This window comes from Dermacentor silvarum, chromosome 4 (genome assembly GCF_013339745.2).
Source record: "Dermacentor silvarum isolate Dsil-2018 chromosome 4, BIME_Dsil_1.4, whole genome shotgun sequence".
Classification (NCBI taxonomy): domain Eukaryota; kingdom Metazoa; phylum Arthropoda; class Arachnida; order Ixodida; family Ixodidae; genus Dermacentor; species Dermacentor silvarum.
Window position 1 is genome coordinate 84071374 of NC_051157.2, and position 16682 is coordinate 84088055.

The 16682-nt window shown below is 45.5% G+C and overlaps 1 protein-coding gene across 6 annotated transcripts; it reads left to right on the top strand.

Moving 5' to 3' along the window:
* Window positions 1-1631: 1631 nt before the first annotated feature.
* Window positions 1632-15909, top strand: LOC119450330 (uncharacterized). Of its 6 annotated transcripts, none has more exons than XM_049665802.1 (4): window positions 1632-2105; window positions 2540-2659; window positions 13528-14057; window positions 14682-15909. In XM_049665802.1, the coding sequence occupies exons 2-4, from the start codon at window positions 2540-2542 to the stop codon at window positions 15907-15909; spliced, it is 1878 nt and encodes a 625-aa protein (XP_049521759.1). In that variant the 5' UTR covers window positions 1632-2105. The 6 variants fall into 6 exon arrangements, with proteins under 6 accessions (XP_049521759.1, XP_049521757.1, XP_049521755.1 ...); XM_049665800.1 differs by having other exon boundaries at window positions 1633-2105; window positions 13528-14157; window positions 14314-15909; XM_049665798.1 differs by having other exon boundaries at window positions 1634-2105; window positions 13528-14469; window positions 14626-15909.
* Window positions 15910-16682: the final 773 nt, after the last annotated feature.

Below are 16682 nucleotides of genomic sequence, written 5' to 3' on the forward strand. Positions count from 1 at the left end.
TCATCCAGCGGGTCGAATTAAACAAGATGTATGAAAAACATCAAAACGCACCCAATCGACCTTGACACATTGCTGATTCATTTGGCAGTATTTGCCCAATTCTAACACGCCCCGAATCAAACGGGCTCCCGCTTTCTGTGTTCAAAGTAGAAAGCTAATGTAGAGATAACATTAAAACTCCTAAACAAAGTGGAAGTCTAACGCGCACCCGACTACTACTAAGTGGTTCGTTGGGAAAGGGAAAGGTTGGCGCTATCTTCTGCAGCCCTTGAGGGAGCACGGCTCAGCGCTTTTTAGCCAGAAAAATGAGCGAGGGTCTAATACGAGTTATAGTGGCGGCCGGTTTCCTAAAGTCAGCTTCGCCGCAATACGGCAGAATTATGCGTAAAACCAACGCCTCCTCTAGAGGAGGCGTTGGTAAAACATATGCACGCCGCGAACGCGGTTTCCTATCCAATTTTCCTGAGGGGGGGGGGGGGGGGGGGGGGGGGCGTTAGAGTCGAGTAAATACCGTAATCGGACATTGTGAGCTACCGTAATTATTACTTAAAAATCTTCCTAGGGCAGGCCGAAAAAAGGATTTTTTGGCTTTGTTTCGACGGCAGATGACGTGGGTTAAACATTTTCTGTCCCATATATGCTCTGTCGATACAAACGCTGATAGTAAACGGGGTTCAGGCGCTTCAAGTCCATGGTCTGCTGAGTGGTCAAGTCCAAATTATTCAGCGAATGCCAGTTTTAGGATCACAATAACGATAGTTTGTGCCCATAGAAATGCATGGACGCCGGTCGGGACCTTGTCGAGAGAGATAGAAATTAAAAGAAAAATCGCATTAAAAGAGGTCTACTGTAATCGCAACCCCCTCGGAATTCCAGTTGAAATCCATGCATTCAAAATCGTGTGCGAAGCAAATATTTCCTTTAAATGGATATATAGTGATTTTTCTTTTTTAGTTCAGAACAAACATCGACTGGTCATTTTGTGCCGATTGGCCATGTTGATTGTAGTTCCCTTGAATCGGCTGTTTAGCAACTCTGCAGCGAGCTGCTGAGCGCTGCTGCTGGCTCGCGCACTCTCCTGCGCTCTGCTGCGCCTTGGTCGAATTAACAGCTAAGCTAGCTTGGCTCGCGTTACGAAGGTCCGTGCGATACACGCTGCGTTTTAGCCGCGGCCGTGATCTGCATGTATGCGTAGCCAAGGACCTAAGTTGTTTTAAAACGATCCGTTTAACTTTGCATCCTTTTCCGCCTTTATCATTGGCTTTAGCAAAGCCATACCGCTGTTATCGCCAGGATCGATTACGACTATCGGATAGAAAAAGGTCGCAGTTTCGCCCGAAAGACGAAGCATCGATTGCGAGCCGTATAAACTTGTCTCTACTTGTAAGCATAGGCGTATACTAACTAAATTAACAAGCATATGGTGTCACACGCGCACAAGCAAACGTGAACGTGATCTTGTCAGCCGCGAAAACACAGGGAGGGCGGACTGGGCCCCACCGCAGATAGAGCTCCCTACGCCGCAGATGGCTTTCAAGATACAGCCACAGAACACCCATACAAACTTATACAGCCGCGCGCGCGGGCGCTCGCGGCGCAGGAAAATAAAATTACGAGGAGAGACATACATATTCACATCGCTGACTTTGCATGTATTTGCACCGTTGTACCCAAGTTTTCGGTCATACAACATAAAAAACTTCTTGCCCGTAACCAAGTGACCATGCGAGATCTATTGTTTATGGCTGCCGACACATGCCGTACATCCTAACCATGGTCATAACATTTATTTGGCAGAAAAGGTGAGAACACGTTCAATATTTCGTACGGCTAAATCTGGCCAAAACGCTGTCAAATGTTCGGCCGGTGCGAGCGACGCTAGCGCCCCTAGACGCAAATCCTCGTGGTTACCAAGACGCCGCCGGCGCCGCGACGTTGAGTTTACGATTACGTTTAGGAACATGGAATGCAACGTTTGCCTGATTACTATTTGTAATAACGGACACATATACGCCCCCTTAACCAAAAGGTAGCTGGAATGTCGGCAAGCGGAACTGGCCTGTTGCGTGACCGCACGAATGAGCACCTTCGGACGAACATAAATCGTAAGTGAACCCACAACGCTGTATGAACGCACGTGCGCGGAGCGGAGTCGTGTGTCCCGCGTAGTTAGAAGTAAAGAGTTGCTGCCCCGAGGGTTTGTTGAAGATCCACTGCCCATAGCGTCCCTTTCTTTTCGGTAGTCTGCTAGAGCGTTCATGCAGTTGCGAGATCGCTTAAATGCTTACGCAGTTGCGAGATCGTTTTCAAACTGAAGCCGGCCATCCTCACGTGTTGTGATAAACGTCTCGACAGAGAAGTATGCCTTGAAAATTGGAACATCGCGCGGTACGTGCTCTCATCGTCAGAAAAGTAAAAGGAGCGTCTTGGATTGACAAAACGGAGCAACAGTTCCTTATGACCACTCTGAATTGTTCGCGCCGCGCGTGCCGGCTTCTCGATTCTGTTTAAAACTGTTTAATAATGTTATTGTTTTCAGATGTCGTTTGAGGAGACCGTAGGATGGTGCGAGCGATGTCGGAGCGATGGACTGGAGAGTCCAATACTCGTTTACCCTATCGGACCGACCGATGCAATCAAGATGTGCAGCAACTTGGAGGTAAGTCCGGAAACTCGCCTTTTGGTTACCGGCAGTCAGCACTTGTGATGAAAGACGCAATTAACAGGCACAGTGAGACAATAATGAGGGCAAAGTGCGCGTGTTTGGGGAAAAAGATCTCGCACTTGCGAAGCCGCTAGGGAGCGCCGACGAGTGAAGTACCGATTGTACCACAGGTTAGCAATGCAGGCGATTAAATTGAAGCTGCAAGCATGGGCAGGGAATAATGGCGTATTGGGAGAATTTCAGAATGGTTTCAAAATCGGTAGGCGTATGGATGATAACGTATTTGTCCTTACTCAGTGTATTGAAATATCCAGAGAAGAAAGGAGACCTCTATATGTGGCTTTTTTAGACATTACCGGTACATACGTATGACAACGTAGATCGCAACATTTTGTGGGATGTTCTGGAAGGGGAAGGTATAGGCAATGACTATACAGCTATTAAGGGAGATTTACCGAGGAAATACCATTTGCGTTGAATGGGAAGGGGTGATTAGCGAGGATAAAGTTGATCAACAAGGGACTGAGACAGGGTTGCCCTTTATCCCGGCTGCTGTTTATGATGTACATGGTAAGAATGGAAAGGATGCTAGAAGGAATCAATATCGGGTTTAACCTCTCATACAAACAAGCCGGCACAATAGTTGAGCAGAAGCTTCCAGGTTTATTTTATGCGGACGACATTGTGTTGCTTGCTAACAAGCAAAGTGATATGCAACGTCTGGCTGATATCTGTGGAGAAGAATGCGAGATTTTAGGATTAAAATTTAGTGTTAGAAAGGCAGGTTTTATGGTGTTCAATGAAAACAGTGAACAGACAGTGTTGATACAGGGTCAAGAAATACCCCGGGTAAAAGAATACAAATACCTTGGTGTATGGATAAACGAAGGCGATAGATATCTGGAGACACAGGAAAAAACAATAGCAAAAGGAAAGAGAAATGCGGCCATAATGAAGCACAGAGCGCTATGGGGATACAATAGGTACGAGGTGCTCCGGGTTGTGTGGAAAGGTATAATGGTTTCGGGGCTTACACTTGGAAAATGCGATTGTTTGCTTGAAGTCAGGGGTAAAATGAGGACTCAATGGCAACCAAAGGTCAGTGGGACGGCTCGCATTGGGCGCTCACAGGAAGACTACTAATGAAGCTGTGCAGGGTGATATGGGCTGGACAAATTTTGAAGTTGGGGAGGCTCAGAGTAAAATTGATTTTGAAGAACGACTGAGGAATATGGAAGAAAGTAGATGGGGTGCATGAGTGTTCAGGTAGGTATTTGCACAGGCAAAACATTGACTCACAGTGAGGAAAAGTACTAGGAAGCTTACCAGCAAGTATGCGACCGGTATATTCAGCAACACGGCAACAAAAAACGTCAAACGCAAAGTGAGAGAGGCTGAGACAATGTCATGGGGTGGCGGCAATAGAAAAGAAACCTGCTATGACTAACTACCTCAAACGAAAAAACGAAATCAGGAAAGAAACAATTTATGATAATTCAAAGGGAAGCTCCTACTTTTCGAAGCGAGATCAGGATACCTTAGAATGTGTAGTTATAAAGCGAGGTACACCAAGGATGAAGACACATGTGCTTGCTGCAGTAAAGCTAGGGAAACGGTGGAACTTGTTTTACTGGAATGTGAAGAAATCTACCCAGCTGCCAGTCTAGGTTCCTCTGACCTCCTTGAAGCCCTTCGGTTCAGGGATAGCAGGGGGAAAGTAAGCATGTCTGCTATAGAGATTAGTAAGAGGCGGTTGGAGGTTTGGTGGCAAAAAAGTAGGGAGATCTCAAACAATGGAGAAGTAAAGAAACAGAGTTCCCAGTAATGGTTCAAAAAGTTTGATGCTTGGAATTCTTTGTATTTGTGTGTTTTCTCAAAAATAAAGGTAGGACATTAGGCAAAATAATAACGAGAGCTTGGTGGTGCAACCCACCACCCCGTTTCAAAGGGGACGCTCATAGCATCCATCCGCTCACGTGCTCCGCGGGTTTTGCCGATTTTATGTGATCCCATTGTGATTTACTTGGAACCCGCCGTGGTTGCTCAGTGGCTATGGTGTTGGGCTGCTGAGCACGAGGTCGCGGGATCGAATCCCGGCTACGGCGGCCGCATTTCGATGGGGGCGAAATGCGAAAACACCCGTGTACTTAGATTTAGGTGCACGTTAAAGAACCCCAGGTGGTCCAAATTTCCGGAGTGCCCCACTACGGCGTGCCTCATAATCAGAACTGGTTTTGGCACGTAAAACCCCATAATTTAATTTTTTTTTTTTTTTTGTGATTTACTTGGACTCTGTTGTCACAATGCAATCGGGGAACATCAGGGCTACCCGTGGATGACAGATTTCCTCCGGCGAGCAGCTTTTTCAAATCATTTACTGGCCAGGACATGCCCGCTACACGTGTGAGAAACGCAGGCGGCGTCAAGGCACCGACCCCGGAGACGCGGGGAGCGTCGACGACGCGGCCGTGCCAGATGACAACACCAGTGGCTCCTCCAAGAGCTTCAGTGGCCACGCAGAAAGCGCCGAAAACACCGACGTAGAAGACTATGCACCTAAAGACAGACCAAAGAGCATAACCTTATACCTTGGACTTACCCCCGTATTCAGAAATGCATCTCAAGTTTAAACCCATGCTTGACTTGATCTAAGTGACGTCTGTTGTGAATGTACCCAGGATGCCCATTGCGATTCCTTCGGTGCATTCACAACAGGCATTATTTAAATCAAGTCTAGCATGGGCTTCAACTTAAGATGTATTTCTGATACCGTGGTAACCCCCGCATTCAGAACTGCATCTTACTTGCAGCCCACGCTTGACTTCATTTAATTGATGCCTGTCGTGAACGCACCAAAAGAAACGCAATGAGCGTCTTGAGCACGTTCACGCCAGTTGTCATTTACGTATATCAAATCAAGCATGGGCTTCAAGTTAAGATGCATTTCTGGATACGGGGTTTAGACCGGGGCGACATGGAGTACCAAGATATAGAAGCGGGGGATTGTATCATCCTCCAAGACAACGAAGGGAAAAGCGGACCATCCAGACGCAAGATAAATGACAATGATGGTGGCTGGCAAACGGTTCTTTCCGTTCGTCAGAAGAAAGCACTTGCGAAGGTGGGAAAGAAACCCATTAAAAACGAGGGAGGCTGTGAGTCTTCGGGTCTCCATTCCAAACCACTCTCACAACATACGTCGCAAAGAAGACCAAAGAAGCGGAAGATACCACCACTCCACAAGGAAGTTTTCAAAGTAGTCGTAAGACGCTGCCAGGAACTACCTGTAAGGGAATTAACGGCACCACAAATTGCAAAAGCAGTTGTGAACGTGTGTCAAGGCAAAGTAAGCAGTAGCCAGTTTCTGCTCCAGCTGAAGCCAGGATCAAACATATTCATCATCTCTGCCGCCGACTAAGAGGTGGTGGATATCACCTGAAAAATCACAGGTCTTATTCTCAACGGAAGACTGCATGCTGTCAATGCCTATGCAGCAGTGGGGGACCGCACACAAAAAGGAGTAATACATGGGCTCACTCCCAATGCAAGCCCGGATACTCTTCTAGTAAATCTACACATACGGAACACAAAGAGTGGACATCCTAAGAGCCAGATAGCTAGGAGAAACTATGTCAGTTTTGATCACCTTTTTTGGTCCCATAAAACGAGATTTGTGTACTATATGGGTGGAGAGAGTCCCTGTTTCCCATGTAAAAATGCGATACAGTTCTGCCATTCCTGCAAGCAGACAGGACACAGAACAGACATTTGCCCAAATCCTCATCTCTCAGTATGCCACATATGCGGCATAAAGGAGCCTCAACCAGACCACCCTTGCAACCCCGCATGTTCCACGTGTGGGGAAAGACACTTGACAGGATGAAAAGAATGCAAACAGTGCTTCAAGCAGCCAGTACAGCAGTGGAATCCCAAACCACTGGATCGGAAGACAGACAAGAAGGCACCTAGGACAGGTTTCTCGTCACCGCCAAAACCAAGGTGGTATGCATCGGAGGACACTGATGATGAAGAATGGCCACCACTTAGGAACCAGGTGGACATCCCAGAAAGGGCAAGAACGAAAACCGCAGTCCAGGTTAAGGGACATAGGGAAGAAATGTCGAGAACAATAAACTCCTAAGTTTCAACCTAACTCCTGCCACCAATCCTGATCCCCTACCCCAAACAGGACGCCGGGGGCAGCTGGGAGCTCAACCTAGCAACAGGCGAGTTGGGCAGGGGGGCGGCATGAGGGGTGGCCCCGATAACATCCAACCCTGAATATCAGAGGATACTTTTGGAAAACCGACAATTAAAACAGTCTTTGGGCGCACTTAAATTTGAAGTGGCAGCGCTTAGGACGCAATTGCAAAACTCCAAGGGAGCGACAGTCAAAACTAATAAAACCGATAAACCATCCAATCAGCCCGTCACGTTGGAAAGTATTGAGAAAATGGTGAGCCAGCTAGTGACAGATGCACGACCTACAAAATTTTCAATAACAATTATATGTGTAACTTAGAGCCACAAGACTTATGTGAACGAGCAAAGTAAAAAGCAACAAACCTCGCGTAAGAGGGCTGGCAGCAATCCAGATGCACCCATGACACGTAAAATTAAAAACGGAGTAGTCTTCGACTCTACAGATGCGAGTGTGACCAGCCATGGCCAGTAATACAACTTGCTCCACTGACTCCGTTGAGATATGGCAATGGAACTGCCGCTCATTTCACAAGCAAGCGGCAGCACTTCAATCATACATAGACACTGGAATTACACAACCAGACGTCATATGTTTGCAGGAGATTGGTGAGGGAGTAATAAAATTAAGAGATTACCATCCAAAATCTAACATACGCTAGGATCGTTACATTGGTGCATAAAGGTATTGCGAGCAGTGTTTATCACTACTCCCAATGCCTAACCGAGCATCAACTGATCGAGCTCCACACCACTAAAGGAGGAAAAGCCAAGTGGTTATCCTCAATATTTACAGCCCACCAAAGGAACGTCAAGTAAATTTTCTCTGAATGCTTGAGTGGGCTCTTGGGCACATGTATTACAATGACAGATTAGTTTTTGCTGGTGACTTCAGTGCCCCTCATATTAGTTGGGGATACCGGAAGAACAGCCAAGAAAGGCACAGATATATTAGGACGCAATAGCGAAATTTGAGCTACAATTCAAGACCAAGCCCCAGGCCTCAAGTAGAATTGGTAATAGCATGGACACCTATCCAAAACTTACCTTTACCTACAGTGTTAAAGGAGGATCCTGAAAAAACATAGATGAAAATATCGGGAGCGATCACTTTATAATGTTTTTCTACCTCCACTCACAAACTGAAAAGACCATTTGGTACTGCAAAAATAATGGACTGGGTAGCCTACAGGAATTATCCAGTGGCACAGCAGCCGTTAGAAACACTAGAAGAATGGGTAGAGGATACAAAACAGGCGTACAGCTCAAACACATGACAATTAATGAAAGAACTCCAGCAGTGGACCCCCAACTCGCCCATTTGTAAGAAGGCCGGCGTAGTATGACCAAAAGGTGGAAAAGACAGAGATTGAATAGAAAATTAAAGACCAGAGTAGAAGAACTGTCAGAAAAAAGTGAATACATATGCCCGAGGGCTTCAGGCTAGCAGTTAGATCAACTTTTGTGATTCGTTGAGGGGGACGCTCACTATGGCTAAAACGTGAGAAATGCAATTCTAAAAAGTATGCTCGACCATATAAACATGAAAACTGCTACAACTAGCCACTGCGTAACTACAACGTTGTGAACTTTAGCCGGAGAATGCAAACAGGGTGATGAGGCATTGCTGAAGATCCTCCGTGACAAATACATTGGTCGCGGCAGAGAGAGTGTTGAAACTCTCAAATAGAAAGACTGAGAAAATCAAGACCTGGACACCCCTATAACTAAGCAAGAAGTTCGGCTGCAGGAGAGGATGGCATAACTAATGTGATGCTGAGAGAAATGAGCGACCAATAACTGAGGAAAATTACCCAATACATTAATGAAAAAGTCTGGGAAATGGGAAAAATATCAAGCCAGTGGAAGGAGGCCAACATATTCCTTATTACAAAACCCGGGAAGGAAAAAAAGCGCTCCAAAATCTTCTACCAATATCGTTGACATCATGCCTTCGCAAGCTCTTCGGTAAGGTTGTGCACACCCGTCTCTCGGATCATATAGAGAGAAGAGAACTACTTGTCTACAACATGTATGGTTTTAGACAACATTTATCAACGTAGGGCATATTCCTTCGCATAAAGGATGAGGTGCTCCAAAACGTCACTACGGAGGGGGAAAACGTAGTCTAAGCCCTGGATTTGAGGGAGGCATTCGACACAATCTCCCACAAATTGATAATGGAAGAACTGCAATCACTGAATTGCGGAGCTCGAAATGTTCGCTACATAAAACCGTTTTCAGCACACCATAGAGCAACACCATAGAGCAACCATTGGCATGGAGAACATCCGCTCCCATAAACTTCCAATGCCCAACAATGGCACTCTGCAAGGAACGGTCTTTTCCCCGCTCCTCTTTAATATGGCAATGAAGTGGCTAACAAAGCAGCTCGAGAAAATCCCAGAACTCCAATTTGCACTATATGCAGATGACATTACTTTATAGGTTAATAACGGCTCATTAGGGAAGAAGAAGCAAATTTTGCAAATGCGATAAATACAATACAGGAGTTTGCCGAAGGGAATGGCATGGAATGTGCACTGGATAAGTCTTCAGAGTTTATCCGTATCCATGGCCGAATTATCGAAATAAACCAGTCATGCAATTAAGCATAGGAGATCAAGTGTTGCCGGAGAGACAGACAATGAAAATCTTAGGCTTATTGCTCCAAGGCAACAGAAGTGCAAGTTACGCAATTAAAAACCCTTAAATCTACTATGAAAAATATAGCTTGAATGATCCATAGGATAACAAGGAAGGGCAAGGGGCTATGCGAAGAGGAAACCATATGGCTGGTACAAGCCTTCATCCTCAGTAGGGTCACATATGGACTCCCATATCAGGGGCTCCCACCAACAGAAATTTAAGAGATCAACTTAATCATACAAGGAGCATACAAAGCTGCCCTTGGTTTACCGATAAATGCCTCAAACGAAAAGGTACAAGCGCTAGGTGTGTACAGCACTTTCGAAGAGCTGAAGGCAGTAACACTTCTATCGCAAAACGAACGACTATGCTTGACAAAGGTTGGAAGGGAAACCTTAATTGGCTTGGGATACCCCACTAGACCACAATACTGCAGGAAGCACTTACTACAATAGCTAGGGAAACAAGACAATGCATAACCATCTCCCCCATCCCGCAAAACATGAGCAAATTGTACCACGGGGCGAGAAGACAAGCTAGAGCTCAACAGCTTCAGAAACAGTTTGGTCAGAACCAAGAGGTGATGTACACCGATGCAGCCAAATCAAGCGAGAGCTGCGTCATAGTAGCAGTTCAACCCATGAAACATACCATTTAAAGCTGTAGTAAGCCTTGGTTAAAACGACCTGCACCGCAATGGCGGAAGCAGCAGCTATTGCGCTAGCCATTAGAACCAAAGAGGCAGAAAATACACCTGCCTTAATCCTATCTGATTTGCAAGAGGCCTGTAGAATGTTTCTGCATGGTAGATTACTGAAAGTTGTCATGAGAATACTCGGTGACAAGCTAAAACACAACTATGCCATAATCTGGTGCCCAGGCCACAAGAATATCTTGGGTAATGAGCAGGCGCACACGTTAGCTCATGATTCAGCAAACTGAGCAAAGAACGACGGGGATTAGCTATACGAACTAAACACTGCTCGCAGTATACTAGAGCATCAACGTAAGACAAGACAACGGTATGCCCCACCACATAAATTAACGAAAGTGGAAGAGGCACGTAGCCTTAGACAACTACAGGTGAATAGATACCCACATTTGGGTAGGTTGCATCCCATAAATCTGAACGAATATACAAACCAATGTCCGTGGTGCGAGTAAGACCGACGTTATAGCACGTAACATGGGAATTCTAGAACAAGCTAATGGAGGTACAATCACCTCTGATACGATGTTGGGGGAGCCTTGGGATTCCGTCCTCACCCGAGCTGATCTGGAGACCCAAAGGGGTCTCTTGGATCAAGCTGGGCGAGCAGCAGCGGCCACTGGAGTCCTGGAATAAGGAACCCACCCTTGACATTCCCCGCCCCCTAATATTTATTGTATTCAATAAATGTTTATCCATCCATCTCGCACTTGCGTATTACACCGTCCGAGTTGTAAAGCTTTTTTTCCTCCGAAGAATGCATCGAGGGATATCCTTGTGTGAAAATTAACGGATGAGTTAAAGTGAATTGTGATGATAAAGAAATAGACAGTAACAAGGGGGCAAGAGGGAACGCGTTTCGGCATTACGCACTAGACCATGGTTATTTGGAGATGCAGGGCGGGCGGGAGCAGCTGTTGTGCATGTGAGCCTTAATACGATCAGATGCTAATTCATTTGAATGGTCTACTGTGTAAGCCCCAGGAGGCATCAGCAGGCGTTCTGCCGCTTGCTGATGAATTGAGCTGATTACAATTGAAAATGGTGCAATAACCCAGCCAGGGCCAGTTGGCTCAAGCTAAACTTTCTAACCTCAGGTGGCATTTTCAGGCTAAGAAAATTTTACCATGTATGTCCTACTTTGTAGATAGCAGCACAAAAACAGATAAGTCTGGTGCAGTGCAGAAGGCTCTGTCGGTGCAATTGTGCAGTCCACAAGAAATTGCAGCAGTAGCTTGACCCTTAACTTAAGCTTAACCGGGCCTTAACAGGGCTTGGCGAATGTCAGCATAGGCCTGACAGCACATGACCTGGTGGCACCTGTTCTATCTTGTAGCTTATGTGCATTGATTATTTTTACTGGTGCATGTTTGAAGCCTTATATACAGACATTCCTAAAAAGAATTTGTATGCACTACCGAGTTTGGAGGAGAACTGAATAAAGCAATTGCTCGCACAGTATTATTCACAGCATTGACATCTGCAGGGGAGAAATGGGCAAAGATGGGTGGGGGGGTTTTGCTGTGGTTATGGGAGTGATGCGGGCAGTCTTTCATATGTACAAGTGCTGCATGCTGTGTGTGATCCTCAGTATGTAATTCATTAAACTTGCTCTAATTATGTGTGCCTTACACATAGAAGCTCATTATATAGTGTAGTCATGAGCACTGGAAGATCTCATTAAACCAGTACTCATCATCTTGCCTTTATCAGAATGTATCCTGTTGATCATAATCATGTCCCCTATTCAGAATGGCACAAATGTGTAAAATCTTGTAAAATCTGTGGCACTTAGTTGGGCCCTGGGATTTCTCATCAACGTAGAAGTAGCTTCCCTCTATGCTGGTTACCCGTAGGGGAGGAGGGTGGTATCCACTCCGTAGCTATAACGGGTGTGAAACCAAAATGGTGTAGCCACCATTTTGGTTTCGTGCATCCAGAGTGCCCAAGTTTGTCTCACTACAGCTCTGAGGGAAGTCATATTTTCTCGTATCCAAATGTCGACATAGCATTCACATGCCACTTGCTTCAATTTCTCAGTTACAATAATTACAAACAAGATAGAAGTTCACAGGAAGATTGAGGTTTGAAGTGATCAACAGTGGTTGTAGAAGGAATGTCACTGAAGCCAACGTTTCGACAAGGGATCTTGCCTTATAATAATGCACCTAGATCTAATACTTAATATCATTAGGCAATTTTAGTTAATTATTGTGGTTAATTGCCACAGCTCACTTCTGTGACGTATGCCACTGCTGACGCTAATTTCGAAGGAACGATGACGTTATTAAAATGAACTACTTTTAAATATTAAAGTATTCATTGAAACGTCCAGTATAACTGGATAATGCTGAATCAAATACACTTGTGTGAGTGCTGACGAAAATGTACTCACTCATAGGGACACTAAAGGGAAAAGTTATTTGAGCTGTGTTAGTAAATTGCCCATCCAAAATGCCAGAAGAGGCACTCTTGCCACAAGGGACTTGGTAAACCAGAAAAGTCGCAAAAAGGGAAGGTGGCCAACATTGGTGGTGCCACTGCCTTGAAGTTTCCGCTCCAGTACGCTGTCACATCATATACTTTGGAAGCGTCTGCTCAGGTCTAGTTAAATTTTCATCGGTAAAAATGGACTACATTGTATTCTAAAAGAGCCAAGCAGTGAATTTGGAGACCTTTAGAAACATTTACTGAGCAACGATGGCCTAAATGCGAAAAAAATACTTTTAAATCTGTGACATCACGCGCTGATGTCACATATGATGTACCACCTGGGGTATCGCCACGAAATTTGAGAAATTGAACTTTGACCTTCGCTTAACTTCTAATAATCAACATATTACCATGAGTTCAACAAAATTAGCGTTCTTCAAAAATGGTTTATCAATATAAACTGATTCTTTCTTTTAATGTCCCGTTAGGTTGGTCAGATATTTTTATTGTGACCTCGACACGAACACTGGCACATCCCAGTGTCAGAACTTGTGTTTATTAGAACTTGTGTTCCAAGTTAAGTCATGTTTACTGAAGCAGTCTTTGAGTAAAGACAGGTTTGGCATCTTTGTGTGTAGTTGACCAGTATGCAATGATCTGAACTTCTCTGCACAGTAGTTGTACTTCCTTCATACTGAGTAAGCCTGCAGCTGTTCATTGCAATTTATTGCATTACGTGAGGTAACCTTGGTTAACTTTATCATTTTGTATATAGGACACAGTGGAGATGTTTTGCAAGCTTATGTAGCGTGTTTCTCAGTCATTATTTCAAAGTGTTTAAGCAATGATCTTTCTTTTTTTTTCTTCACAGTGCTCCGACATGGCAAACAGCATCATTCAGGTAGACTTCGTCAAGATAGAAATTCCCAAATCGCATAAAATTTTCACTGACCCAAGTCCAGTCGAATGGTGTGACGATGATGGAGAATATCATCATCATTGCGTCAAAGTGCGCACATCAAGTGCCAGTTCTTCAGCAGGTTCAGACCCAAAGGATCAGAATATCAGAACACATCATACTTCTGCCAGCATCCCTGGCACTGCAAAGGTGACTACTGAACCCCTTCGAAGACATGCTGTTGATATTTATGACAAGGTGCCTACTGCATCCAATGTGAACCCTTCTCCGGACTTGCGCCCAGAAAAATGCAGGGACAGGTTGTGTCAAGATACCACTGTTTCCGCCAGCAGTGACACAGTACAGGGAACAGCCAACCCATTTGGAGAGCCCACAGTTGGTATTGGTGACAGTGCACCCACTGCATTGTTGTGTGTCGAGCCTCCAGTGTACGTCAACCCAGTGAAACACGTGTACAGGACATGTAATACTTCTCCATCCACCTGTGTTAGTGCAGGACAAGTGTCCATCAAACCAGTCGGAGAGCCCACCATCAACATTTGTGACAGTGCAGCCAGTGAATCGCTGTGTGCCGACTCCGAGGTGTGTATGGACGAAGATGAACATGTCTATAGTGCATGTGATACTCCTGCCTCCACCTGTGGTAGTGCAGGACAGGTGTTCATCGAACCAGTCGGTGAGCCCAACATCAACATTTGTGACAATGCAGCCAGTGAACGACTGTGTACCTACCCCGAGGTGTGTATGGACGAAGATGAACATGTCTATAGTGCACGTGATACTACTGCCTCCACCTGTGGTAGTGCAGGACAGGTGTTCATCGAACCAGTCGGCGAGCCCAACATCAACATTTGTGACAATGCAGCCAGTGAATCACTGTGTGCCCACTCCGAGGTGTGTATGGACGAAGATGAACGTGTCTACAGTGCACGTGATACTCCTGCCTCCACCTGTGGTAGTGCAGGACAGGTGTTCATCGAACCAGTCGGCGAGCCCAACATCAACATTTGTGACAATGCAGCCAGTGAATCACTGTGTGCCCACTCCAAGGTGTGTATGGACGAAGATGAACGTGTCTACAGTGCACGTGATACTCCTGCCTCCACCTGTGGTAGTGCAGGACAGGTGTCCATCAAACCAGTCGGAGAGCCCACCATCAACATTTGTGACAGTGCAGCCAGTGAATCGCTGTGTACCGACTTCAAGGTGTGTATGGACAAAGATAAACGTGTCTGTAAGGCACATGATACTTCTGCATCCACCTGTCATGAGGTGGGACAAGTGCTTGCCCTCCCCACTTGTGGCAGTGCACCCATTCAATCGTTCGGTGCTAACACCTCGTTATGCATAAAAGCGCGGGATCATAGGTACAGATCACATTGTTCTATCCACACACCTGCCAAGGCTATAATGCCAGCAGTGGGAGTTATCGCTTCATCATCTGGCTCAGTTTTTGATGATTCGCCCACTATCTCCCCGATTGCCGACACATCATTGGAGGCGAAGACAGAGAAATGGAGGGACACAGGAGGAGGTCGTGTTTTGTTCAAGTCTCCGATATCCAAGGCAGTGACAGTGAAAGTTGTGGCTTCATCAGAACATCCTTTCTGTGTTAATCGTGAACTTAGGAGCCCTAATCCCTGCCTGGAGACAAAGCAAGAGAACCATGCTGACGAAATGTGTGACGTGCACCAAATGGAAAAAGTACTTAAAGTGAAAATTGTTGCTACATCTGAAATGGAGCCCTCTTGTCAACTCTCTAATGATGTTCCAACTCTCCTTGCAAGAGGTGTTATTAATTCGTGGCAAGAGGTGATGACAGAGGAACTAGAGGATGAAGTGAATTGTGCAAAAGTAAAGCCATATCATGTGGTAGAAGAGCCAGCAGCAAAAAATGTTTCTGTGTATTGTCCGGGGAGCACGAAAAGATCCGTTACCCCTGTATTCTCATTTCTACTACCAAATACTGCAGAGGGAGATGCTGTAAAGCAGAAGAAAGTGATGAGCTCACCATCTGCGAGCCATGTGGGTTTTGCGGAATGCCATTTCGAACATAAGCATTGGGAGAGAACAAAAGTGCCACTAGTTCGTGAAAGTATCTCAAGAAATTTAGAAAAAGACCATGCATTGTTTGGCGCTGCCACTGAAAATGCAGACAGTGCGTGTGCCACAGAAAACGGTTCTATGGAATTGATCAATGAGGAAGATATGGTCGTAGCTGTTCCAGCTGCCATTGTAACCAACGCTGCCTTCACAGTCTGCGGCAGCATCTGGTACAATGGACACAGAGAATGGATTTTTTCACATAAGACAGAATTTGGCATTACCCTGTGAAACCTCATTTACAAATCAATCTCCACAGTCACAAGAACAAGGAGCCAGAAATACTACACTCCATAATTCCAGTGATTCAGGAAGACATTGTGGTGATGTGCGTGACATGCTGAGCACAGTAGGCCAACTGAAGAATGACCGCATAGCTAGTGAAACGTCAGAGCTAGCCACATCTCTGAGGGAGGTGCAAGCTAATACTCAGACTGAAGCTAATCAGAAACCTGCCATTGTGGAAACTATGGTAAAGCCTCAGAGTCCACTTGATGGAAGTGATGTAGACATACAAGAAAGCTTGGCCGTAGTGGGCAAGCCTGCTTCTCAAACTCTTTTTACATCTAGTCAAGAAGAGCAAAGAGCAGATCAACACAACCTCACTGTTTCGAAGGACTTCAGCACTGAACTGTTCAACTTGCCTAACAGAAGTGAAGCAGTCTTAGCAGAAAACTCAACAATAGCAAGCGAAATTGAAATATTGGTGCAGCCACCTGAACCTTTAGAGAAATGTGGGGACACAGAAAGTGTCACCACTGACCATATTCTTTCTAGCCCGCCAGGTTCCCCATCCAGTTCTCAAAGTGTAAATGAGGCAGACTTACCAGAACAGTTGGCGGTAGTGAATAAAATTCCTTCAGTGGTGCTGCCCAGCTCTTTACAGAACGAGGGAGAAGGCACTGACAGTGCTATGCACTGCCATAAATCCCTTGATTTACCAAGTACAGATGAGCTTTTGAACTCACTAAGTACAAGTGAAGCAAGCTCACCAGGACACTTGA